Below are 26,569 nucleotides of genomic sequence, written 5' to 3'. Positions count from 1 at the left end.
GGGGTCCCCACAGATTGTGCGTGGCTGCAGGGGACCACGGCAGCTGTGCGGTGACACCTCATGGCCCCACCATCAAGGGGTGGAGGCGTCCTGTGGTGAAGGCAGAAGGCCTCTGGGCGTGCCACCCGGGGAGGACAGCACATCACCGCAGTAGCGTGGGGGTCGGTGGACATGTCAGCGTGACCGGGCTGCAGGAAGCTGGTGCCTGTGAGGGTGTCTGATCGGCATGTGAGTCAGGGGACTGAGCCCAGAAACCCTTCCTCCCCTCTGGGGGTGGGCATCATCTAATTTGCTGGGGCCCGAACGGAGCAAAAAAGGTGCAGGAAGATGAACTCGCTCCGCCTGAGCTGAGACAGGCTTCCTCTGCCCTCGGACATTGGTTCTCCTGCTTCGCAGGCTTTCCAACTCGGCCAAACTCCACCACTGGTTCTCCTGGGTCTCCAGCTGCAGATGCAGATGGTGGACTTCCCAGCCTCCACAACCACATCTGCTATTCGTGTAATAAATCTACTCATACTGATCTATCTGTCTACGTATCTATCCATCCATCCATCCATCCATCCATCCATATATCTATCTAATCTGCCTACATAGCTATCTATCCATCTATCTACCCATCCATCTACATATCTATTTAATCTATCTGCATATCTGTCCATCCATCAATCTATCTAGACATCCACCCATCATCCATCAATCTACATATTTATCTATCTAGTCTATCTACTTATCTATCTGTCCATCCATCCATCCCTCTATCCATCCATCTACATATCTATCTAATCCCTCTACGTATCTATCTATCCATCCATCTATCTATCCATCCATCCATCTATCCATCCATCTGTCATCTATCTGTCTACATCTCTATCCATCCATGTATCTATCATCTGTCTCCTATTGGTTCTGTGTCTCTGAGGACCCTAACTAATGCAAATGGTAGCACAACCAGGGATGCACAGCTTGAATTTAATCATGAAGAAACGTCAGCAAACTCATGTGAAGACACGCTCCATAAAATAACCTGCCTCTGTCCTTCAAAACTAATGACATAACTGAAGATAGAGAAGGACGGGAAACTGTCCCAGATTTGCGAGAAGTCAGGAGACATAACAACAAAATGTGATACAAGACCCCAACCTGGCTCTTGGATGGAGGGGAAACTCTAGAGCTTATTATTGGGATAATTAGCAGAGTCAGAATATGGATTATATGTTACAGTTTTGTATCAAAGGTGAGTTCCCTTTATTTGATGACTGGACTATGGTAACATAAAAGGATACCTTGTTCCTTGTTCTCAGGAAACATAACCCAAAGCGTTAAGCGATGGAGAGGCAGGACGTGTAGGACACAGGGAGTGTGCCGTCCTGTGGCTCTGGAAACAAATCGTATGTATTTGTTCACGGAATCCGTGCCTCCGCCAGCACCCTCTGTCCTCACGCTGTTACACTGGCACAGGATTCAGAGGGAGCTGGTAGGTATCCCAGAGCCCGAGTGGCTTTCTCTGACTAAGCGAGCTCTCCTCACCCGTCTCCTGATCCGAGGCCAGCGTGTTCGCTCCCATGTCAGGTGCGGATTCGAGAATGGCAGACGACCGCTCTCCAGATACTTCATGGATTTCCAGACAGTGAACGGGTGGCCCAGATGTCTTCCCTGGCTACTTCCTTACATTCTGCCTGCCAGGGAGTAACTGGTAATCAGACTGGGATTACCCATATTGTGGGACACTTGCATAAAAACAGCAGGTGAAGGACTGTGATAAAAATAGTAAATGACCCCCAGCACCCAGACCTTGGATTCTACGTCCGCTTCTCCAGCATGAGGAACCAGGGGCCTTGGAGAAATGGCTGAGTCCCGGGCTGGGGCGGGGAAGGTGCAAAGGGGAGCCTGGGGGTCCACTAGGAAGCACTCAAACAGCAAATGACTCTGGACCTGGCGACCAAAGCCGGAACAATCTGAGCAACAAGGCAAACAGCGTAGTGTTGGAGAGTATAACCCAGAGTATGACCCGGAGTACTGGATCATAACCCAGAGTATGACCCGGAGTACTGGATCATAACCCAGAGTATGACCCGGAGTACTGGATCATAACCCAGAGTATGACCCGGAGTACTGGATCATAACCCAGAGTATGACCCGGAGTACTGGATCATAACCCAGAGTATGACCCGGAGTACTGGATCATAACCCAGAGTATGACCCGGAGTACTGGATCATAACCCAGAGTATGACCCGGAGTACTGGATCATAACCCAGAGTATGACCCGGAGTACTGGATCATAACCCAGAGTATGACCCGGAGTACTGGATCATAACCCAGAGTATGACCCGGAGTACTGGATCATAACCCAGAGTATGACCCGGAGTACTGGATCATAACCCAGAGTATGACCCGGAGTACTGGATCATAACCCAGAGTACTGGATCATAACCCAGAGTATAACCCAGAGTACTGGATTATAACCCAGAGTATGACCCGGAGTACTGGATCATAACCCAGAGTATGACCCGGAGTACTGGATTATAACCCAGAGTATGACCCGGAGTACTGGATTATAACCCAGAGTATGACCCGGAGTACTGGATTATAACCCAGAGTATGACCCGGAGTACTGGATTATAACCCAGAGTATGACCCGGAGTACTGGATTATAACCCAGAGTATGACCCGGAGTACTGGATTATAACCCAGAGTATGACCCGGAGTACTGGATTATAACCCAGAGTACTGGATTATAACCCAGAGTATAACCCAGAGTACTGGATTATAACCCAGAGTACTGGATTATAACCCAGAGTATAACCCAGAGTACTGGATTATAACCCAGAGTATGACCCGGAGTATTGGATTATAACCCAGAGTACAAAATAAGTCTCATGAGTCCACACTGGTACCCATAGTGCCTGACTAGAGAAACAAAAGGAGGAGAAGAGGCGCGTCTTCCCCACAGAAGAATCCTAAGTGCCTGTGTAGCTTTCTCCCCTCTAACAGGAGCTCATTCCACTGACCCCCCCCCCCTTGCACGTGGTCTGGCCCAAAGGACCCAGAGCCAAGAATAGAGCAGGAAAGGGGGGATCCATGACATTACCGGGAGAAGCCGGCCGGCACCATCTCCATGCGTGACAAAGGTCAGCGTCACCCTGGTGTGTGGGTGTCAGGCACCTCCCCGCTGGGTGTCCTGAAGCCCGTCACCCGAGACTATCATGAGAATATGTCAGACCAGCCCAGACAGAAGAACATCCCTAGAACTGTCACTGTCTTCAAAAACAAGCGAAGGCACGAACTACGGCAGACCAGACGGGGCAGAAGCGACCATGAACCGCCCAGAGAGAGCGTGGAGGGCAAAGCCAGGGCGATCCTAAAGCCATCTGCGGTTAGGATGGGCAGAGCAATGCCGGCTCCTTTGTTTTGGCAAAGGTACTGTGGAAGCATAACGTTACCCACGGGGAGAACCACGGGAAGGGCGCGGGGAGCCCCGCAGTCCTCACAGCTCTGGTACAGACCTGAGCCTGTTCAGAAGGAGCAAGCTTGTGTTTAAAAGATGTAAGTCAAAACCGCGGGGACTGTAACCGATGGTGGCTGCTGGGGCTGGAGGGGGGGTGATAGGGTCGATCTAATGTTAAAACCTGTTTAACTATTAGGGCCTACTTAGCCAGGGCGACTCCATGTTACCTGAGTAGTCATATTGTTGTTTACATCCACGGACTTCATTCCGGGAATAAACGCCCCAGCAGGTCCAAACATCCCAGCAGTTCCTGGTATCGGTGCCGGGTATCAATTCCGGCAGTAAACACCCTAACAACAGAAGCCACGTACCTTGAGGTCTGCAGTTATGTTCTATAAAACCAGCCTGTGAGATCGGGACGGGGTCACTCTCTTCGGAGGCGGCCCTAGAAGTCTGACTTCTAACGCTTGGCATAGAATAAAGCTTTGCATAACTTTCACGTTGTCTCAGTCTCGTTCCTTTGATAACGGACCCCATCTGAGGGGATGAGCAGGTGAAGCAGAGAGGGTTTAGGGCAGTGAGATAGCTGTGTGTGACCCTGTCATGGTGGGCACGTGTCATCACACGTGTGTGCCAACCCAGAGTGTGCATCGTCTTGAGTGACCGTGGTGTACACTGTGGACTGGGGGTGATGATGACGTGTCCATGCGGGTTCATCAGTGGTGACAAGTGCACTGTCCGGGGCGGCTGTGGACGGCGGGCGAGGGAGGAACGCAGGAAACCTGTGCACCTTCTTCTCGGCTTTATTGTGAACCGAAAACTGCTCTAAAAATATAAATTCTACCCCCCCCAAAATGATATGGCTTTAAGAAATTCATTGTCTCCCATGAATTATAATCTCTAAACAGAAGCGACTCTTTAAACTATAAAATAAGCAAGTCCTGTTTAATTGAATAAAGGCCAATTTTAGGAAAATCTGTATGTGTCTCCCTTTGCCAAGATGTTCTGGAAACACTGTCCCCCTCTGCAGTGACAACAAAGTCACCTGAAGTTCACCTGCACAATGGAGAAGGGAAAGAGACTTTTAAAAATTCTTGCTGATACTCACTTTACCTCCTATAAAAACCTGCTCAGCGGACTGCATTATTAGGGACATATTGAAATTTCAGGGTTTCGTTTACGACCTTAGGAAAATATAACATAATCTCATCGAGCCTTAATGACAGAAACATAAAAATGTTCTGAAATGCTCAAAAGTTTTTTCTGACACGAGCAATATGTTTAATAAAAACTAAAACGTTAGAGTAGGAATTTGGTACCCAAGGAATTTCAGCCTCTTCCCAAACAAGGAAGAAAGCGTTCAGAGAAAGGCTGTGTTCAGCCAAACGTTTTGTTTAACTTTACCGAGAGACCCAGCGTCAGCCGAATGTCCAATGTGCCTCCACGGCCACCACTCTGATGGTTTCGAGTGACGCCTCTCTTTGTTCTGAAATCCCTAACTAGTCAACGAGCTCCCTAAGAAGGACCACGGCCACCCAGGCATCCTGTTTTCCTCTACAGAGAGTTTCAGATCCACGGCCTGAACATCTCTAAGTCTGCACAAGAGACGTGCCTTCTCTGGAATGATGGTCGTGTGGGGTCACTGTCCCCGCCAGCCGTGGGGCTGAAGTCCGGCCAGGTAGATGCCATCAGTGTGATCTGTGTCCCCCTCCCTATCTCCAGATGGCACACTTGTGGGCCCCTGGCTGTGCCACCAAATGGTAATCTGTAATTGAGCCTGGAGAGGGAGCAGATGGAGTCAGGTACGGCTTGATACAGGAGACCCACGCAAGTTGCCTTTTAAAGCTTTATTCATCTACAGCAAGAGAAAACCGTGCAACCAGGTAACACATGCATGCAAGGCTCTGCAACCAGGATTTCGGAGCTGCTAGGCTGTCTGCCCCACAGACAGGAACCAGCAGCATGCCGGGGGCTTGGCCTCCCAGGATCCACGGAAACCTGAGCGGGCTCCTTGCAACCCACTCTCTTGGCATCTGCAGACATACGTTGTTGCAGTCTGGTGCAAACAACCCGGGCTTTCGCCCCTGGAGGGACGTAAAAGAATGACAACCAAATGCCAAATTCGAAAGCGTCGGTGCATGCTGGCCCATCGGCACACACAACCTCACTCACGGTCACCCGTCTGAGCAAGCGCACGGCACTCGGGTGGCCTTCGCCCCGCCCTGCCCCGGGCAGCGGCTGTGTCACGGGGTCAGCCCAGAGGCTGAGGCTGGGATGAGCTTCGGCTTTGCCTGCTGCGGTGGGGCGATGTCAGGGATCTTCTCCCCGTGCTTGTACACGCTGACGGTGACGTCGATCTTCTCGCCCCCGTACTTGTTCTTGACGTTGATGCTGTACTTGCCCGAGTCCTCCGAGGTCACGCCCTTGATGGTCATGCTGACGTACTTGGCCTGCTCCACCTTGACCGAGAAGTGCTCGCTGAGCTCGATGTCCTTGTCGTTTTTGAACCACACCACTTCGGGGTCAGGGTTTCCGAACACCGTGCAGGTCAGGTTCAAGGTCTTCAGGGGGGGCAGGGAGGCAGAGAAGGGAGGGTTAGAAACACAGATGTCGGCTGCCTCTCCCATGGGAACACAGTGTACCCCCGCTCCACGCGGCTCGGTCAGGCCGCACACTTCCTGCACGCGAGTGCCAAGCTGGACACGCGGGACCCAAAGGCAGCGGGAAGCGAACAAGCTCGCGGCCTCACGGGCAGCTCGTGAGAAAGAGCAATGATCATTTCTCCTATTTATTCGCGTTTCAATCATGGCCTATGTCTTTAAAGGGAGGAGAGGAAATCACACTCTCTGTTCCCCAGCAGACATGCTTAGCCAATGTCCCCTCCCTTCCAGCTCGTGGACCCCGTCTGCCGGGTCCTCCGGCAAACCCAGAGAAGACGGTGTCTTATAAGGAGGCATCAGGCGCAGCCAACACACTGTGACGCTACGTGACCACGCACACTCGGCCCCCGGGACAGCGGCGCTGCCCCTTGCCCCTCGGACACGCCCTTGTTGGGAGACCCACGATGACCCTGGCTCAGGGGCCCTCTAGGCTTGCCTTAGCTGCTAGAGAGAAGGCCTAGACATTTTAGTATTTTGGCCTGATAATACTCTCTCAGGGGTCCGTGTCCCCTGGACATGGACCTAGAACGACTGGAGACCTGGAAGGTGCCAACTCAATGCCAGGAGCTCCACGGACGGGCCGCAAACTAAACCTCCACTTAGTGCCTCCATCGCGAATTCCCAAATGGCCTGGACTGCTGAGCACAGATGGTTTCATTTCTCGCTTGATGCGGGTGGTTTCTGTCCTCCTGCAGGGGGTGGTCGGCCTGCTCCCTGTGTAGTGACTGCCACGAAGGGCCTGGGACTGGGGGGACGGCCAGGACCAGGGGGATGCCCGGGACTGGGGGGATGGGCAGGACTGGGGGGACGGCCAGGACCCGGGGGGATGCCCAGGATCGGGGGGGTGCTGGGGCCTGGAACCCACCATGCCCACACACCGGCTCTGGGACACCCGAGTCATGCACCCTGTCCCCGTGCTCCTACAGCTGCTGTTTGTGGGTTCAGAAGGGTCAACCCCTCCGTCCTTTGGTAACACGGCGTTACAGGAGCAGCCTAAGACCACATCACGGTGGGTGGGGAGCTCCCCGTTCTCTGGGGGCTGAGCGACATTCAGTCCCTCCCCCAGGCTCCCCAGGCTCGCTGTGACGAGGGGGACTGCCCTGCGCTGCTGAAACCCCACACTGCCCTAAGTCCGGGCCCTGCTACCTGTCCTTACCTTGCCCTCCATTATGGTCACCACATCAGGTAAGCCTCCAATCACCTTGCCACGATCTGAAACATGAAGGCGACTCAGTTCAGACAACAGTCCGAGGGCCGTCTCTCCTGAGCAGCCCCGTGCTGAGCAGCACGTAGGTACAAGCCGACCCGGGGGGCTCCCGCACTGTGTACGTAAAGTCTCGGGTGTGCGGGGGACGGCAGAGAATGCCCTCCAGGGAACGAGGGATGTGTGGGAGCTCACCAAGGGCTCCCTGTGGGGACCCACTCCAGCCAAAGGCACCCTGGAAGGGAGAGGGGTCCTGTGCGTCCGGAGAGCCGGGCTTTCCATTTTCTGTGTATTATGACGCTCGGACATCCTAGGCTGAGGGATGGCCCCTCCTGGGGTGCCCCGTTCTCAGAGAGCGCCAAGGGCCCAGCCTGCATCAGGCCAACCACCCCGCCAAGAGCCAGGCGGCCTCCACCGATCCTTCACCAAGGAGGCGACGCTCCTGGGCCCTGCCTCCCCCACCTGGCCCGCACCTGGGAGCAGCAGCCCTCTACCGTGATCACCCCAGGGCCTGGGGACAGGCAACGAGGGATCACCCCTTCTAACCAAAGCCCAGTGAAATAACTCAAACGAGCCAGGCCTACACTGTTTGCCCCCCCCTGCCTGGCCCAGGGAAACCCCAACAAACGCTGGTGTCTAGGCACGCCCCTCACTCCGCCTCCCAATCCGGCCCTTCCCCGCGTGGCTCCGGGTGGCGGGCCTCCTGTCACGAGGACCTGCGGGTGTGACGAACGGATTTCCTGAGCCTCCGCCCTCCGTCCTCTACCTATGGCCGCTTCTGCTGTGCATCTCAGAGAACACGGAGCGAGAGGTCGGAGGGTGGAGGGGAGAGAGGAGCCCCAGACGGAACAAGGAGCCACAGAGGGAGGCTGGGATGGGCTGGGCAGAACGGGATGTGTTGGCAGAGTCGGGGATGTGGGTGTTGGGAGACGTGGGAGGTTCTCCATCCAGGCCAGCAGGTTTGCTACTTAACATTTAAGACACAACATGGAAACGCTACAGTGTGGTCCCTTTGCCCCACCCCAAAATAACAGGCGGCGCTTGTTACAGTGTGACAGGTACTTACTCTTCTCTGCAAAAGCAGCCGCCCTAAAAATCAAAGGGAGAGAATAAAAAGAAAGTTGTGAGAAAACGCGACATCGACAAGCATCGCATGTTTCAGACCTTCTCTGGACGGGAAAGCGAAAGCGCGGAGGACACGTGTTCGCGTCCTCTTGCAGGAACACGTTCGCGGCAAGCACTGAGCAACTGGGCGCCGTGACCGAGCACTTTTCCTGGCGTCTCCTCCTGTCGCCGCTGCGGGCGGTAGCCGGATGCCGCATCTTTTGGCCGGTGACGCCCATGGCATAGCTCAGGGCTCAGGCGTGTAGCTTGGAGACATTTTTCTTTTTTCACCAAATTCATCAGGTTGCACGGGAGATTTTTAGATATTTTTGAAAACTCTGGCTCCCGGTTTATCTTAGCCGCCTGTTCGTCCCTTCAGCACTCATTTATTGAATGACCCAGTACGGCCACCGACCGACCGCTCTCCTTTTTGGATGCTCCAAAATTCAGATACGTAATTCAGTAATCCCAAGGGATTACTTAAAAATTCTCTCGGAACAACGGGATATTATCCAGTGCTAAAAATATACGAAGCTTCAAGCCGCACAAAGGCAGGGAGGAACCCTACATGCAGATCAGTGCGGGAAAGACACCAGCGTGAACGTGTCCACGCTGCGGGTCTCCACGTCCAGGACGTGCTCCGAAAAGCCAAACCACGGAGACAGCACGAGGCCCAGGATCAGTGGTTGACAGAAGACGGGACGGAAGGTGTGAACAGGGAGCCCGCAGGGTTTAGGGCAGTGAATATGCTCTGTGTGATCCTACTGCTGAGGACACACGCTGTCACGCACTTGTCCCAACCCCCAGAATGGATCACACCCAGAGGAACCCCAATGTCCCCTGCAGACTGTGGGTAAGGACGTGTTCCTGTGGACCCATCGCTAGTGACAAATGCACCGTCTGGGGGTGCTGGCAGGGGGCTAGCTGGGGGCGGGCAGGGGACGGGCAGGGGGTGCACGGGAACTCTCTGCACTTCCTTCTCAATTTTGCTGTGATAAAATCACTCAAAAAAATAAAATCTTTAAAAAGAACGTAAACATACAACATTAAAAAAATTGCTCTGTATGATGTGTTGTCATAATTCTAACTCTTTCAGAAATCTGTCGTTTTCATCATTAAAAGCAACCCTGAGTTATGACGACTCTAGAAACTTAATTTATAAAAACATGCACAGTTTAGAAGGACGCCTGCCCTCTGCCATTTTTCTGTGGGTGCTGGAGCCCCCCCATTCCCGCGCTCGGCCAAGTGGCCCCCGGGGGACAGACCACCATGCAGACGTGCAAATCCGTGCGGACATGCAAATCTTACTTGAGCTGCTGGAATTCTGCAAAGGCCTCATCGAATGCTGTAAGGAAACGTTGCAAACAGTTTAATGGTTTCCATGTGTCTGGCTTTTCTCTCACTCAGGTGCTTTACCAGTGAATTGACTTAATGAGGACAAACAGCCAAAGGGATAAGCCGATTATTCAGAAAAAATTTTCTCTGAGTGAAAATCATAAAATCAGGGCATGTCCTCTTCCGGCATTATAGTGGATCCCTGAACCCAAAATCGGGAGAGGTCACAGCACGGATCTTACCCTGCCCAGACAGGTCGAGGGAGCGCTGATGGTTATCTTTGCCGTCAAAAATCTCAAAGGTGTATTTCCCTTTGTCCTTCTCCGTAGGCTCACAGATCTGCAGCCAGGCCATCTCCTCGCTGCCGCCAATCCTCATATGCTCGCTGGACGCAATCTTGGCATCTCTTCAAAAAAAAATAAAAAGTTAACAGAAACTCATCTCAACTTAGAAACTTATATGCAAGATGGCCATAGAGCAAGGGACCCACATTTGGTGGGGAGCCCTGCTGGGCTGGCTAGTGCTTGTGTCACAAGAGATTTTTCTGAATATTATAAACGTATTAACTACATCAGTAGCTCTAAAATTGAACCTGATGCCTAGTTTTTAAAGAAATGTTCTTATTTAATATATTCTTGTTTGCCACAACATAATAGACTCAAAAATGCTCTCTATAGACTGGCATTTTTTTTCCTCAAAAGTTTTCTAATGACCATATGTCAGCAACTGCACTTCTGGATAGAAACCCCAAAGAACTCAAAGCGGGGACACAAGTGCCTGCACCACGTTCACCGTAGCATCATTCACAAGACCCTAAAGATGACAGCACCCCAATGTCTATCACCGGGAGAATAAAGAAGATGTCAGTGTCAGGTACAGAGACAACGCAACAGTGTTCAGCCCAAAAAACAGAGGGAATTCTGACACCCGCTACAGTGTGGATGGCCTCGGAGGACAGTATACTCTGCGGAGTGAGAGAAGTCACCCGCAAAACACACAGACTGCAATGATTCTACAGGGAGGCCCCTGGAGTAGTCAAGTTCATGGAGACAGAGAGTGGGATGGTGCTGGCCGGGGGCTGGGGAGAGAGGAACGGGACATTAGTCCATCCCAGGGATGCCAGCTCTCAGACCGCCTCATTCCCATGCACAAACAGAAAATTCACCTGTATATAGTGATTCTCAGTTCTGCAGACAGAAACACTCTTCCAAAGAAAACACCATGCTGTGGCTGGCCAATCAGTCCCAAGCCTGAAACACTAAGGACAGTTTGCCCACGTGTGCAAACACCCCAACAGAAACTTTGGTCGGTAACACACAACACGAACATCGCAGCGGGACAAAGAGGAGACTTCCTCACGCCTTGTACACCCTGGCGACCGGCATTTGGATAGACCACGTGGCAGACCATACGTTGTAGACCGGTGGGGAGCTGAGCCCGCCGTGACAGCTTGTGGACTGACCCACCACGGCCGAGTAAAGGGCAGCTAACGTGTATGGAGAGCCTCTTCCAAGCAGAGGAAAGAGACACCTTCTCTTCAACATGAACGCCCCCGGCCGTGCTGCCGCGCCCCCTCCCTCGGCTGCCGCTGGTGCTGAGGCTCAGCCTGGAGGCCTCCGAGCTCTGCTGGGTCCACGCACGGCCACGGGGCTCCAACACGGCCGTCTGCACTCAGGACGCGCGCAGAAGCTCCCCGATGAAGTGGGGATTTTAACATGAGCCCCGCACGTGAATGAGGCCTCTCTGCACCCCTCCCAAGGCACTCGGTCCCCTGCTGGGAACGGCACGGCCCCCGGCCTGCGTGACGGGACGGGGTACTGCTTAGGGATTTGCAGCAAGTCCCCAGCTCAGCTGAGAAGGGGTGACCTCAGCGACACCGAGGATTTGCGCTCTGCCTCGAAGGCTGTGCCCGGGACAGCTGGGGGAGAGGAAGGGTTGCCTGCTCGGCACGCCTGCAGCCCCGGGGGTGGCCAGCCCTGGGGGCTCCCCTGTGCCACGTTCTCCAAGGCTCTGGAGGCCGCAGAGGTGCTTGTCTCTACTTCCACAAACTCAATTACATCATCCTCAAAGAGGAAGACTGCTGTGCTCTGGGCACACAGGTCAGGATGGTCAGGCATCTGCGTCCATGAGTGTGTGTGAGAGACGGACGGACGGGGACAGACGGATGGGGCGGGGAGTCTGGAGCGGCTTCCGTGGGGCATGGCCGGAAGCCCACGAGATGCCTGGGCCGTGAAGAAACGTGATCGGAGTTTGCATGTTACCAGCCACACTGGACCCAGCTTTCTTCAACGCATGGAACTCACGCGGCCCCAGGGTCACCGTACACATGGTCTGGGAAACAGTGACACTTTCGGCTCCAGAGGGGTTAAGGCTCTGTTGAAGTACGTCCCGTTCGGATGGTGATGCGTCTGCAAAATCAGCAGCTCGCTTGGAGGAGACAACAGCACGGGGTCCTTGCGTCTCTGCCTTCTGTGCTCAGGGAAGAAGCGAGCGTCCCAGAGCAGTTCAAGCAGGTGCGGACGGCCTCCCGGCTTCCACGCGGCCGAGCACCACCGGCCGGGTCGGCAGCAGAGACGGATGGACACGCTGCCCGCCACGGCGGCGCCCGCTCCCCAGCCACGGGGCCCTTTGCCGTTCAAGTCCGACTTACAGAAAGTGACACTCCACTGCCTTGAGAGTGTCTTTGGGTGAAGCCCATCCGCGTCCACGCGACGTCACTCAGCACTGAGAAAGTATAAAAGTCCCTGCACTTGGTGGGGTGAGCGGTGCACGCTGCTCTCCTCAGGCCCCATGTGTTGCCCCCAGGAATGCCCACCGCTCCCTGAGGAAGGGGTGCCACAGTTCTACAGCAGTGACCCTGCTCCCCCCGGAGCTCCAGCTCAGAAAGAAGCTGCTGTCTGAGGACGGGGAGGTGCCTTCACCCCCAATCCCGGCTGAGCTGCCAGGACCGAGCTCGGAGCCAGCTCTCCCAGAGTCCCACACGCTCTTGGGCCGTGTGCTAGTTCTGTTCCCCAGGTAGCCGTGGAGGCCCTGGCAGGAGGTGGCCACACACTGCTCCCCCCGCCTTCCCCCAGCTCAGCTCTTCCACAGGGACAAATCCCCACCGCCGGCCCCCTCCCCGGAGCCAACACAGCCCCCCAGGCCTGCGCCCTCTCTGCTTGCTTCCCACTGAATTCAACAATGCTTCAGAAGACACTTCTCAAAAGACGACATCCGGATGGCCAACAGACACATGACAAAGTGCTCCCCATCACTCGGCATCAGGGAAATACAAATCAAAACCACAGTGAGATCCCGCCTCACACCAGTCCAAATGGCTAAAATTAACAAGTCAGGAAAGGACGGATGTTGGAGAGGATGTGGAGAAAGGGGAGCCCTCCTGCACTGTTGGGAATGCAAGCTGGTGGGGCCACTCTGGAAAACAGCATGGAGGGTCCACAAGAGCTTCCTTTATCAAAAATAGAGCTGCCCTATGTCCCAGCAAATGCACAACTAGGTATTTACCCCAAAGACACAGCTGCAGTGGAAAAAAAGGGGCATGAGCACCCCAATGTTCACAGCAGCAATGTCCACAAGAGCCAAACTATGGAAAGAGCCCAGATGTCAGTCCACAGATGAATGGATAAAGAAGATGTGGTCCATATGCACAACGGAATTCTACTTAGTCATCGAAAACATGAAATCTGGCCATTTGCAGCAATGTGGATGGAACTAGAAGGTATTACGCTGAGCGAAATCAGTCAGTCAGAGAACGATACACAGGAGACATGCCCAGAGTTTTAATGTATTGTCCCCAGACACTTAATAATTACAAAGCGAAAGCTGGTGACGTTGCAGGGGACAGACCTGGGAAGCCACCTGTCAACCAGGTGAGCACCTGTGTCAGCATCACTTCCCCTGCACGCCGACCATGAAGGAACACCTTAGATCTCATCACAGGAAACCACGAGACAGACCCAAGTGGACAGCTGCTCTGCAAAGCACCGGGCCAGAATGCTCCAGGGGCACCCAGGTCACAAATGCCAAGGAAGGACAGACTAAGGAGCTGCCCCCGGTTCCAGGACCCTGAAGAGCCAAATGGTTAGTGCACAGTGGCGTCCCGGAAAACCGGCACAACACAGGTGAGGTCTGCAGCTCAGGGCCGAGGACCGCGTCACCGTCCACCTCCTGGTTTTCCTCCCACGAAGCAACAGCCACGCAGGAACTCTGTACTACTTGTGGGACTGTCCTAGAAGCCTCAGAGTGGTTTGTATCTTACAGTGAAAGTATTTACATTATGATTCGTTAAAACAAGTAGTTGGAAGGGACCCAAGTCTAAAAACTTGTGTTTTTGGTTGGAAGGGCCAAAGTCTAAAAACTAAGTCGAAGACGGGCCGGCCAAGGCTGCTGCTCCGGAAACAGGAGCTGGAAACACGGGCGGGCTGTCCCAGCAGGAAAGTGACCGTTGGCTCCTCTCCCGCTGGTCAGATGGTCACGGGACCTCCATCCAGATTCTGCCTCCCGTGAGCAGGCAAACGCGGATATCGGCAATAACCCCCCAAAGTCAGGAGCTATTTGCCTCTGGCCGGGGACGCGGCCCTGAGAGACAGAAGCTTCACAAGACAACGCTGCCTGCAAGGGGCTGGAACCATCCGACAAGTTTTACTCCCGCCCCTGTGAGAACCACAGTCATGAACACGGGCCGCCCCGGGCTTCCAGGCAGGTGCACGAGCGGAGGGGCTGGGAAGCATCTGTCTCAGGCAGGGAGTCCCGCCGAGGACGTGACACTATAGCTGGAGAGCCGCTCCCCGGGGACCAAGGTGCCTTCCCCAGAGACACCCCCTGCATCTCCCCACCGGAGCCCGTCCTGCACACCTCGGGACAGGCTGAGGGACCGCACACGTCCGGGGGTGCACGGGAGCCTGTCTGGGGCCTGGCGCACGGCGGGTGTCCCTTCCCCGAGCTGCTTCACTAGATCCCGAGGGCTCCTCCATGTGCGGTATTTCCCCAGCGGAATTAGAATCCACGTTGTTGTAAGACGCTGTGAGACGCGCGGCCGCTGGGGTCTGGGGTTGAGGTTTCTGGGTGTGGGGACGCCGCTCGGCCTCCAGGGGTCCGCCCCCGGGAGACCCACACTTCGGACGGCGCGTGAATTTCTCCTCTGAGCAGGAGGACGCGGTCCCGTCTCGGAAGCGCGGCGTGGCTGTCGGTCTGAAGAGGTCCGCCGGCCTCTCCTTGGGGGGCACCTTCACCCCCGGACGCTTTCCTCGCGTTCTCACCGAGGGACAGCGGTCCTCGCTCCCGCCCGCGCCTCCCCAGGTCCTCAGCAGCCTCCATCGGTCCGAGCCGCTCCCGACACGAAGAAGTCGGTGTCTCCCGTCGAGCCTGCACCCGCGACAGCCCCGGCCGCCCTGTGGCTGTCCCGCGGCAGTGAGTCTCCGCGGGAACGGGTGTTCCTAGTCTCCTCCGTTTTCCTGTTTCCAAATCACTTATTTAATAGTCGAAGAGTGAACTACGACCCAGTGTTGGATCTCAGCAGCCACAGACCCGCAGCACCCGGTTCACTATTGCTTAACAGTCGAGGAGGATCGAGGCCGAGGTTTATCTTAGCCCTCGAGGTGCTCAAGGAAGAATCGGGGGTTGTGGAGCAGACTCTGTTTGGAGGAGAGAAAACACACAGACGAGGCCCCTGGGGTCCACGGAGATCTCCGACGCTGCCCGCTTCTCTGCGGGCTCTCACGGCCTTCCCACCTGACGCCTCCTCATCCAGGAGTCGCACACCTGACCCGAGCCCTGACTGCTCCGTCTGTCCGTCCGTCTGCCCGTCTGTTCGAGCCCCTACAAGCCTGACAACCCCGCACGGAGCTGGTGAGAGTCCGACCAACTACTACCTAGGTCCCCGCTCTCCCACCGGCTGTGGGGCTTGGAGCAAACGCATCGCATTCCTCTGCTGAAACCTCAGTTTCCACATCGACGACAGTGGGGAGTCGCGCCCAACCCGGGACTGTGCGACACCATGTGCGCGCAGTGCTTAATGCACAGTGGTTGTGACGGTGACACAGGCCTCCTGCTAGTGCCAGTGCTGACACGTCTACCGACCCGCATGGGTGTGTGTGCAGGGGGTGAGCGTTCATATGGGTGTGCATCTGTGTGAGTGCAAGTGTGCTCACATGGGTGTGAGCGGTGTGTGTTCATGCAGGTGTGTGACGTGTGTTCACGCAGATGTCAATGTGCCTTCATATGGGTGTGTGCGTTCGTGTGGGTTTTCATGTGCTCATGCACGCATGTGTGCCTGCATGGGGTATGCATTTGTGTGGGTGTGCGTGTGCTCACACGTGTGTGCATCTACATGGGGTGTGCATGTGTGTGGGTGGGTGTGCGCCCACACGTGAGTGCATCTACATGGGGTGTGCATGTGTGTGGACGGGCGTGCGCTCACACGTGAGTGCATCTACATGGGGGTGTGCATGTGTGTGGACGGGCGTGCGCTCACACGTGAGTGCATCTACATGGGGTGTGCATTCGTGTGGGTGTGTGCGTGTGCTCACACGTGAGTGCATCTACATGGGGTGTGCATGTGTGTGGGTGCGCGTGTGCTCACACGTGAGTGCATCTACATGGGGTGTGCATGTGTGTGGGTGTGCGTGTGCTCACACGTGTGTGCATCTACATGGGGTGTGCATGTGTGTGGGTGGGTGTGCGCTCACACGTGAGTGCATCTACATGGGGTGTGCATGTGTGTGGACGGGCGTGCGCTCACACGTGAGTGCATCTACATGGGGTGTGCATGTGTGTGGACGGGCGTGCGCTCACACGTGAGTGCATCTACATGGGGTGTGCATTCGTGTGGGTGTGTGCGTGTGCTCACACGTGAGTGCATCTACATGGGGTGTGCATGTGTGTGGGTGCGCGTGTGCTCACACGTGAGTGCATCTACATGGGGTGTGCATGTGTGTGGGTGGGCGTGCGCTCACACGTGTGTGCATCTACATGGGGTGTGCATTCGTGTGGGTGCGAGTGTGCTCACATGCGTGCTGTGCATCCACATGGCCTGTGCTTTCGTGTGCATGTGAGTGTGCTCACACAGGCATGAGCAGTGTGTGTCCAGGCAGGTGTGCAGGCCTATTCTATCTGTATACCCTAGTGCCTGCTGCAGCGTGTGCCGCTCACTGGGAAAGCGTGGAGGACAGAGCAGCCTGTCCGGGGACAGCCCAGGGTCAGGAGGGAACACAGGACACACGTCCTAAGCACAGAGGACCTACTACAGGACAGCACACGCCGTCCCGGGACCCAGCAGCACAGAAAGGAAGCCAGGAATGCTCCTGTCCAGGGAGCGCTGGGCTCAGCTGGAGACAGATGGACCCACTCGTCTAAGAAAACACTCCTTCAGGGAAAGTTACAGCACAAAACTACGCCGAGGCTCCCATTAGCGGGGCCTTCACCACAGGACCCTGTCTCTGAGGCACAGACCCTCCCGCGGGATCTGCGATGACCCCGCCTCCCCCGGACGCCACGCTGGCAGAAGCACAGCCCACCGGGGGTCAAACGGACGAGAAAACCAAGAGTATCCACTCGTACACCCTTCACACCGGACTCGCAAACAGAGGCACCTGGACAGACGATGCTTTCAAAAGTGAGATCGCCGCGAGCACAGCCTCCACCTCAGAAGTGTGCGAGAAGGAGCACACAGAGAGGCAGGATGTGCTTTGGCTAACGTTACATCAGAAAAAAGGAAAAAAGGAAGACAAGTGTGATCCATTAGGAGGGGTTTCCTAAATGAAGGCGTATCACTAAGACTGCAATGATTCTAAATGTGAGATTCAATTACACTGTTTCAAGCTAATGAAAACAGTAGATACAATGAACACGTAAAACACGGGGACTCAGCTCACCAAGGGGCCAGGAGGTTGGTACCCTGACTTCACTGAAAACACGGGCTAGGAACACGGCCTGTGTCCTCGGGTCGGAGCAGAGACAGAGCAAAAGGCGCGCCCTGCCCCCTCCTTCTTCAGCTCCGGGGGAACGTCGACCTCGGTCTGGCCTGCTCAGTGGCCTGCAGCTCCGGGCAGTGGCTCTAGGGACACCCTTGGGGTGTGGGTTTGAAAGACCCAGACCCCGGGGCTGGGCACCGGGGCTCGCCCGTGTCGCAACCACGACAAAAGTCTCGGTGCTACGGGGGTGAACCCCACGCACCTGGAGAAGCTGCAGGCTGCCAACAAGAAACACGGAAAACCTGCCGTTCAGACAGGACCTCGTCCCTTCCTTTCTTCCTTTAACTCTGACTTACTTTGGCCCTTGTCTTCTTAATCAGGCTATTTTTCCATTAGCTGCCTGCTCGACTGCAGATAACACATGTGCCACCCCATTTGGTAAAACCCAAACGGTGCAGAAATGTATCTCTGGTACCTTCAGGGATTTCTCTGTCTTTCCCCTCCTGGAGGTCCTCTCTATGGTCGTGATGTCCCCTGCCCCGGGCCAGGGGTGTCGAGAGGAGGGGCAGTGCCGTGACAGGCGGCCAGGAGCGCAGTGTCCAGCTGTATGCGTTGTGCACTGCTCCACCTGTGGCCACCGTCAGTCACACTCATACTTACTTGTGATACCAGTTCACTTTCATTTCTTCGGTAAAGTATTTCATGAAACACTGAAGTCTTATTCCTTCTTCGGTGCACAGCACCTTCAGCGGAGAAGCAGACGCCCCTGCAGAAAACAAACAGACTCAGACCAAGAGAAGCGGCGTGGCAGCCATCGGGACGCAAAGGCGCAACGGCAGGGGACGCTGCTCTGTCCCGTGTAAACGCAGCCTCTGGTCTGTATGTTCTGGCCACACGTTCCTCTCACCCTCCCCACACCGTATCCATTCACTCCCCAAGCGCCTGCCAAGGCCAGATGTGTCCGAAATCCTCTTTGCTGAATATCGTAAAGGACACGGAACGTTAGAGAAAGGCTCAACATCTGCCCCTTGGCCGCTGAGCTTAAGAAGAGGAGGGAAATTTCTGGCAAACAGCTCAGTGACACGGTGAATTCCACATTAACTGATCTGGAACTTAAGTATTCTGAGAGATGACTCCGCAGAAATGACCCAGGAAGGTGTCAAGGAGTCGAAAGGCTACGGTCCGTCCTCTGAGATGAGCAAAGACCGGGTGAGAGGGAAGAAGGCAGGAGAAGCCACGGTGGTGAAGAAAGCCCAGGAAATGAGAGCGCAGTTCGTGTGTCTGGAGTGGGGACTTAGCCGACTGGGCTGGGGCAGGCGGGGGTGGGGAGCTGGGAGCAGAGATTGTATCAGACACGCAACTTCAGAGAATTTACACGGACCCATGGTACTCAGGCACCGAGAAGATACTATTTACAGAATCAGGAAAATAAAAGAAAATGATATGGTTAAAACAACCAACGAGGGTGTGATGGAGAAGAGACTTTCGAAATGCACCACGTGCTAAGGCGATAAGCCACCGGGGACTTCTGCTACGAACCCTCCAGACACCCACATACTCCACACAACCCTCATACTCCTGGGAGCTCGCCCAAAGGAAAATTCCTGAATACTGAAAACAGCCTCTCTGTCCACGGACAAGCACCGTACGGCAACTTGTAACCGTGAGCAGTGGTCGCTGTCCCTGTAAGGAGGACTTTAGACCACAGAGCAGCCGCTCCATGAAACAGCACGTGACTATGGGCAGTTATCGACATAAAACGTGGATAATTATCATAAACTCTGGCAAAAAAAAAGAAGAAGAAGAAGAAACAAATTGTATTTATGACTTTGTGTAAAGAAATAGAAACAAAAATAACAACGGCCGTGACAGTGGTGGTCCATGATTTCCACTTACTGTCACATGAGCCCCCGGAAGGGAAGATCAGCCAAAAGACACTCGGGGGGAACCGCTTTCCCGACGGAGCGACTGGAAGAACTCCCCGAGGCAGGGTCTGTGCGCCCGCTCACGGCAGTCGCCTCTGTGACCTCGGCTCCTACTGAAACTCACCGCGCCCCAGAGAGGTGAAGCACGCACACACCCAAATGCAAAGACGAGAGCCGTGACAGACCTCTCGAAGGCAGGGGTGAGGGGTAGGGAACTGTGCGAGCAGAGGAGCTGAACTGATGACCGAGTGCAGTGCGAGGCCCTAACTTGGGGCCCGGGGGAATGGAGGGTTGGGGGTGACCAACAGGGAGGTCACCGGACTCCCACGCAGGGCACAGAGACACCCCGGCGCCTCCGCCTCCCCCGCATCGGTGCGGCCCTGCTCCCTGTACCTTCCAAGAGCCTGAGCTACAGCAGCTCGATGGGGCAGGGAGGCAGGAGCTCGACTGGGGGAGCCGGTGCAGCTGGGCAGGCGTGTGTCTGCCGCCCTGCCCGCCCCGGGACGCCTGCCCCGCTCACCTCCCACACAGCCCCTTCCGCTGCAGTGTACAGCAGGGCGCTCGTGACCGCGGGCACAATGGGGCACCGCCGAGCTCCGAGCCAGAGACCGTGCGCCCTCCAACACCTCCCCGCCCCCCTCCCAGCCCAACTACCACCCGTCCGCCTGCTCCAGTGAGCCCGGCTGGTCCCGAGCCACATGTCAGAGAGTCAAGCAGCTTCTGTCTTTCCGTGTCAGGCTCCCTCACAGCATAGTGCCCTCCAGGGTCACCCACGTTGTCCCAAATGACAGGATTCCTTTCTTCCGGGGCTGAATAGTATCCCGCCGTATGCTCCCAGAACATCTTCTTTAACTCATGTCGTGCTTAAGGCCCTCACATTAATTCAAGGCTACGACAAAGCCACCACGTTCTCACCGAGGCACGCACCCTCGCGAGCGCACGCAGCGTGGGGGCCATGCTGGGAGCAGGAGCATCCCCCGGGGCCTCCCCCGACCCCGCAGCCTCATGTCCCGGATGTGTCAGAGCTCCGGGGCCTCAGGCAAGACAGCCTTCAGCTCAAGGAAGGACGAGGATTCTCCTGGAAGGGCCAAGGGGCGCAGGGGTGCACGGAGGAGGGGTGCGGGGGGGGGCAGAAGCCGGATGGGAAGACAGAAGGAGGAAGGGCTGAGAGAGGGGGAGGGGCAGGCGCTCCCGCGCCCCCGGCCACGGCCCAGCGAGGAATGGCCGCAGCGAGCAGCCGCCGCACTCAAGCCCTCTCCTTGCCCGTCCTTCCGTTTCTTACTCCTCCTGGACAGAGAGGAGGACAGTGATGGGAGGTGACAGGCGAGAAGAGGAAAATGCAAACTGGGGACACAAGGTGCCCGGCGTGCTCTGGACTCGCTGGAAGTTGGGACATAACCGAAGCCGCGGAGAAAGGCCAGGGAGCGCCGCGTCCCCTGCGCTTCTCCTGCATTGAAGATGGGGGGGGGGGCTGACCCCTCAGCTTCCCTCCGGCTCAGGCCCTGTCTCCCAGACAGCCAACGACACATCCTTGAACACAAAACAGCAGAAACGGCGTCGTCTTAGGAAAGGCCAACTCGCCTGAAGTTCAGGGTCACGTTCCAGACTATTACAATCAGAATCAGGAAGTGATCAGACACCCAGAAGGTTTTCCGGTCAAGCAGAGAGGAAACAAAAGTGCTGCCCGTGAAACACAGACTGACAGAGGAAGGACCACGCTAGAAAATTTCCCAACTCGAAGCACGGACGTCAGCGGGCAGACTCCCCGAGGACTGATCATCGAGCCCTGGGAAAGGCTGGGAGACACTGCAGAACCAGACGGGCTTGACTCCAGCTAGCCGGTCCGGCGGGGAGCTGCCCCTGCCGCCCGCGGCGAGAAAGGACCTGGACACTGTTCCCAGAACTGGATTACCAGAGCCTCGCCTCCAAGAAGGATACCGACCGGGGCTAACTGTAACTACGACGGTCTGGCTCCTGTTTTGCCAGATGCATCATTATGAAGCCTTGATTCCAAAGACGTAGGAGCATTCTTACTCTGCGACAAAACCGAGCCAGATGGCTATTAGTTTATGAGAGATGCCACACCGAAAGTGAAGTCTGCCACTGTGATTTCCGTCGCACCAATAGGTGTTCTCTGATTAGACATTCAGGAGTCCCATCAATCTCGAAAACCAAGGTATATACTTTGACCCCCTTTAAGTAACAACACACGTGAGGTATTTTTGTAGAAGGGCATGACTGCGCCTGTCACAGATGTGTGGGTGATGCCTTAGAGATGCGCGTCACGTAGGGAAGAAGTCAGCAGAGCACCGGGCTCTGGTCTGGGAATGCCGGCGGGTTTGCTCCTCCCACCCGGCCCAGTAGTCATGAATGGAACGGCCTAGAACAAACCGCAGCTCCTCAGAGACAGGGGCTCTCACCTGCAAACTCGGGCACTTCTGGGATCCCGCGGGACTCATCGGGCGCCCTCGGGGCATGCTGTGGCACAGTTAATGGAGGTCCCTAAAACCCAGCTGAGGAGTTTGACTCTTAGAGCCTGCATGCGAGTGTGAGTCTGTGTGAGTGTGCGAGTTTGTGTGTATGTGTGAGTGTGATTCTGTGTGTTAGTGCGAGTCTGCCTGTGTCGGTGTGTATCTGAGTGTGAGTCTGCATGTGCCGGTGCGTGTGTGCGTGTGAGTGTAAGTCTGCATGCGTGTGAACGAGTGTGCACACGGCACTATGGACACTCTTAGAAGCAGCTGGGGGAGGCAGGGGCACAGTTGCCCCGAGGATGAGGGAAGCAGGTCCCCCCCCAGGCCCAAGAACAAAGGCTGGCACTCTCCGAAAGAGCACGGGAGCCACACACGGGGATGGCGGTCTGGGACAAGTGCGCGGGCGCGGTGGGAACCGTGTCTGTCTCTCCAAGACGAAAGCAAGACCAGCACCCAGGACGCCAGGACGCCGTGGGGTGGCCGAGAAATGTCCCTGTGGCCTGCCAGGGGGTTGCAGCAAGGATGACAGGGCAGGGGCTGGGCTGGGGGGGCCTGCGAACTCTGGAGTAGGGGGCAGGGACCGCGGGAAGCCTGGCGTGCTGCCAACACACACGCATCGGCGTCCAACGGCACTCGCTGCTGCCCCTTGCACGTGGGGCCTCTCGTGGGCGGGGGCCTGGCCTCTTTGGAGGACCGAGGCTTCGTGTGTGTGTGGTGGGCGGCCCCACGTCTGTCCTCGGCACACGGTCCTCCCTGCGCCGGGGCAGTGTACAGCAGGAGGACCTCCACGTTGCACACACACGCTCACTTCTCCAGGACGGCCGTCAGCCCCGCCACGGTGCATGCTGCACGATACGGTAACAGCAGCTCCACGGAGCGTGGGACGCCAGCCCTCCAGACGGCTTCACGGGCCTGCAGCAGGGGGCTCGGCGGCCCCGGGGACAGCTCAGTCCCTTAATCAGCGTCAAGGCAAAACACAGTTAAAACACAGCCGTGTTTATCTGACCGAGCCAAAGTAGAATTGTGAGTACAATCTACCTTGCAGGGCTACTCTGAGGGGGTGATGACAAATAAACACAAGAAGGTTTCCAGAACGTCGGAGAGCCCGCGTGAGCCACAGGTAAGCTTGGCAAGGGACGTGGGTCATGGCTGGTTAGAGCCCGGACTCTGGGGGCAGAGGGCCCCCCGCTGGGCCCCTTTCCTGCCGCCGTCACTGGCTCTGAGGATCTAAGTTAGGGCATCCCTAAAAAGCCACATAATAACGTGTTGTCCTTAGCATAAAGCCCAACCCACGTAGGAGCGGTTGTTATGGAATTCCTAACCCGTCTCTTCGTCCTCACGGTTTCCGTGGAAGGGGAAGTGGAGAGGAAGGATTCATTCGCAAAGATGAAGAAAGACTTTCGTATACGTGACGCAAAGCCAGAGGCTTCAAATTCATTATTGCTGTTCAACACTGGTAATACAGATGCTGAGAGCAGTTACGCACAAGGCAATCATCTAATTGCTAATCAGGAGGCCCAAACTGCGTTTTTTTTTTTTAATAAAACATGGATCCTAAATATAGTGCTTCAAACCCCTTCAGATGGTGAAAGGGAGCAGTGGGAGGGCAGCCCCGGGTGCCCCTTGGCAGGGCTCTGTGCCCGCCCCGGGAAACAGGGACTTCAGCCCCACACAGACCCTGGAAATCCTTACTTACCACACACTCTGCTCATTGCCAACACCATGTCCTCATACACTGAAAGGAAGAGGGGAAATGTCCCGTTACAAAGTATAATTTTATCACAAGGCGGCAGTTTCATGTTTAATTAAATTGATACAGGAAGTCGTGATGTTCATTTGAAAAATGAAACATTAAAGTGGCAACATTTATCCATAAAAGGCTCCTGGGGGTCATAAATCCCTCTAACCTGTTCCCTTTTTACGTGAGGAATGAGAAAACCTGACTCCACATAAATCCAACTATACATTTAAGTGAATCGCTCCCCCCACCCCGTTTCGATCATTCTAACTCCATTAGTCATGGGAGAAAACTTGGCTTATGATGATGGACTAAAATGACATTTCCTATAAACGCGAAGTAGCAGCACGCATTTTTCCAAGACGCTGAAGCGGGTGTGAATGCAAGTAGAGATCTGCCTTCTACAGCGCAGCGGCAGGAAAGGCATGGAGGCGCCGCCTCGGGTCGGCAGGACAGATTTCTCTGGGGGAGGACGAGGAAGGCTTTATTCTACCTTTGCCAGCTATCTCAAGGACAGAGACATCTTGACCTCTCTCGTCTTTCAAGGTCGCCTTGTATTCACCCAGGTCCTTCTTTGACAGCTGCAAATAAAACACATCCCGGACGCACGTAAGATCAACGCCAAGACAGAAAGCGTCACCAACGATGGATAATCACTCCCCTTGCAAACCACGGAAAATTCAGGATTAAAAGGGGGAGCTAATGCAGGATCTCCAAGTTATCTGAAAGCCCCTCCTCTGTTTGGCCTCCCCCCGGCTCCGGGGAACAGCGGGTACCTTGGGTATGAGGAGCTGGCAGACCCCCTTCTCCAGATCCGGCAACGCTTCTGTGTCATACAGTGCATCGTCCTTCAGCCACTTGAAAACTGTCTCTTTCTTGGTGTTTGCAACCTTCGAGGCAGAAATCTTATGGTTAGGATGTGAATTACTCTGGCTTTTAAGTAAAAAAGTCTCTGGGGGGGGCGCCTGGGTGACTCCGTGGGTGAAGCCTCTGCCTTCAGCTCAGGTCACCATCTCAGGGTCCTGGGATCGAGTCATGCATCGGGCTCTCTGCTCAGCGGGAAGCCAGTTTCTTCCTCCCCACCCCAGCCCGGCCCCGACTTATCTCTCTCGCTATGTCTCTCTTCTCTCTCTCTTTCAAATAAATAAATAAAAGCTTAAGAAACAAAGTCTCTGGATTTTAAATCACAGAGTTTAAAAAAAATACCATCAATTTTCATTACAGCCTCAGACAGAGGCTCGCGGAAGAGCTGTCAGTCCTAATAATGGCAAATACGTTTCTAAATTCCGGCTTCTAAAATCATTACGCCCTCACCGTTGCATACAGAAGGACACATCATCCTAGCCCGTGAAATTACGTAGCGTGAGGAGCTTTTGATTTATATGAAATGTCAGTAATAAAAACAAGTTGTAAGCAGTGTATTTTAAATTTATAAACAATGGGAAGTATTCTTAGAGGGCCATCAAACCATTCAGCGGCTTTTTGGCAGTGTGACAGTTCAGGTGTGTCTGCAGAGAAGGGATGAAACCATCACAGCAAATATGCCCGATGAGAATGGAAACTTTCCTTCTACTAAAACTCCTCACAATTCAATCCGTGACACATGCTTACGTTTGACACTAAGCTTTGCAGAATTCCAAAGACGAGGAAGCATTTTGGTTCACACACTCTGTTGTGTTCACCCATGGATGAGAAGCAAGCCTGGTTCCTACAAACGGACTGAACCGGCCCCGGTGGACTATTGAGACCAGTGATTCTGCGTCTACACCCCAAGTGGACTCAGCAAAAGTGATGTCAGTGACACAAACAAACAAACAAACTACAAGCATTCAGACAGCGCGACCGGTTCTGATCGTGCACTAGTCAGCACCGCTCAGAACGCCCGTCGGCCACGAGCCTGTGTCACCTAGGACAACTCCAGAGCACGAACCCCAGGACAGCAGGGATCCGGGACATGCTGCCGCTCACACTTGCACCCCAGGACCCGGCAGCACGCCCCGTGGGTCTACAGATGTTTGCTGAGTCTGTGCACCAGAGTCAGGAGCCCGTTCTCAAGTCTGGACCATGAGCGGACACTCGACGGCAGAAGGACGGCAGCACACAGTCCAGCAGACGACCTCCTTCCCGACACTTCAAGATCTTGGTGCCCGTACTCCAGGGCCAACCCAACCCTTACGCCTTTTACCTCAATTCCGTGCCACTCCCCCTTACTCTAGCTTTCCCAGATATTTTCAACTGTTGGTTCCTGGGCGCTAAACATGAGCCTATCTAGCGAGCGCCGATGTCTGTTCTCTGAAACAGACCCTGCCGGCCGCCTTGTCCTAGAGCTGGGGGTTCTCATGCCCCGAAAGGACCCACTGTCTTTGCTCTGTACTCTCTGCCATTTCTTCCTCCCGCTCCTTAAACACAGGCACCGAAAATGTCCATAAATACCTAGAAAAGAGAGTAACAAGACCCCCAAGATATCATGTGGCACATGCCCGACTCAGCCTCTGAGAGGGAGCACCCCAGTCCCCACGTCTGCCACACGAGAACTTTCTAGGGGATTTTCTTGTGTCTGACTGAAATTTATTTGATGGTAAACTTTGCTTTTAAAAGATAGTTTTATAAGTAAATAAGCAAATATAAAAGATGGTTTTCTGTGAAGTTATATTATGAATGTACCTACGCTTGCCTAAATTTTCTCCATGTGTTTTGTTATGCAAGTACATTCAAAAAATCATCTAACGTATAACTAAGGGGAAGACGATGTAGGATGATTTACAGCGTCACAGGA

General features: G+C 54.9%; 1 protein-coding gene across 2 annotated transcripts in view; it reads right to left on the bottom strand.

Annotated features, from left to right (window-relative positions):
- Positions 1-5,251: 5,251 nt before the first annotated feature.
- MYOM2 (myomesin 2) overlaps positions 5,252-26,569 on the bottom strand; it is a 78,776-nt gene continuing 57,458 nt past the window's right edge. For both annotated transcript variants that reach the window (XM_080795570.1, XM_080795571.1), the window contains exons 29-37: positions 24,570-24,683; positions 24,287-24,374; positions 23,752-23,790; positions 18,320-18,425; positions 9,992-10,155; positions 9,723-9,759; positions 8,377-8,399; positions 7,263-7,318; positions 5,252-6,007 (exon numbers count right to left, since the gene is read on the bottom strand). In XM_080795570.1, coding sequence (XP_080651696.1) covers positions 5,690-6,007; positions 7,263-7,318; positions 8,377-8,399; positions 9,723-9,759; positions 9,992-10,155; positions 18,320-18,425; positions 23,752-23,790; positions 24,287-24,374; positions 24,570-24,683 — 945 coding nt within the window. In that variant the 3' untranslated portion in view covers positions 5,252-5,689. The remainder of the gene's footprint in view (positions 6,008-7,262; positions 7,319-8,376; positions 8,400-9,722; positions 9,760-9,991; positions 10,156-18,319; positions 18,426-23,751; positions 23,791-24,286; positions 24,375-24,569; positions 24,684-26,569) is intronic.

The sequence above is a fragment of the Martes martes genome, assembly GCF_963455335.1.
Source record: "Martes martes genome assembly, chromosome: 2".
In the NCBI taxonomy this organism is placed as follows: domain Eukaryota; kingdom Metazoa; phylum Chordata; class Mammalia; order Carnivora; family Mustelidae; genus Martes; species Martes martes.
Note: the sequence above shows the minus strand (reverse complement) of the source record. Positions and strands in the feature narration are given on the sequence as shown.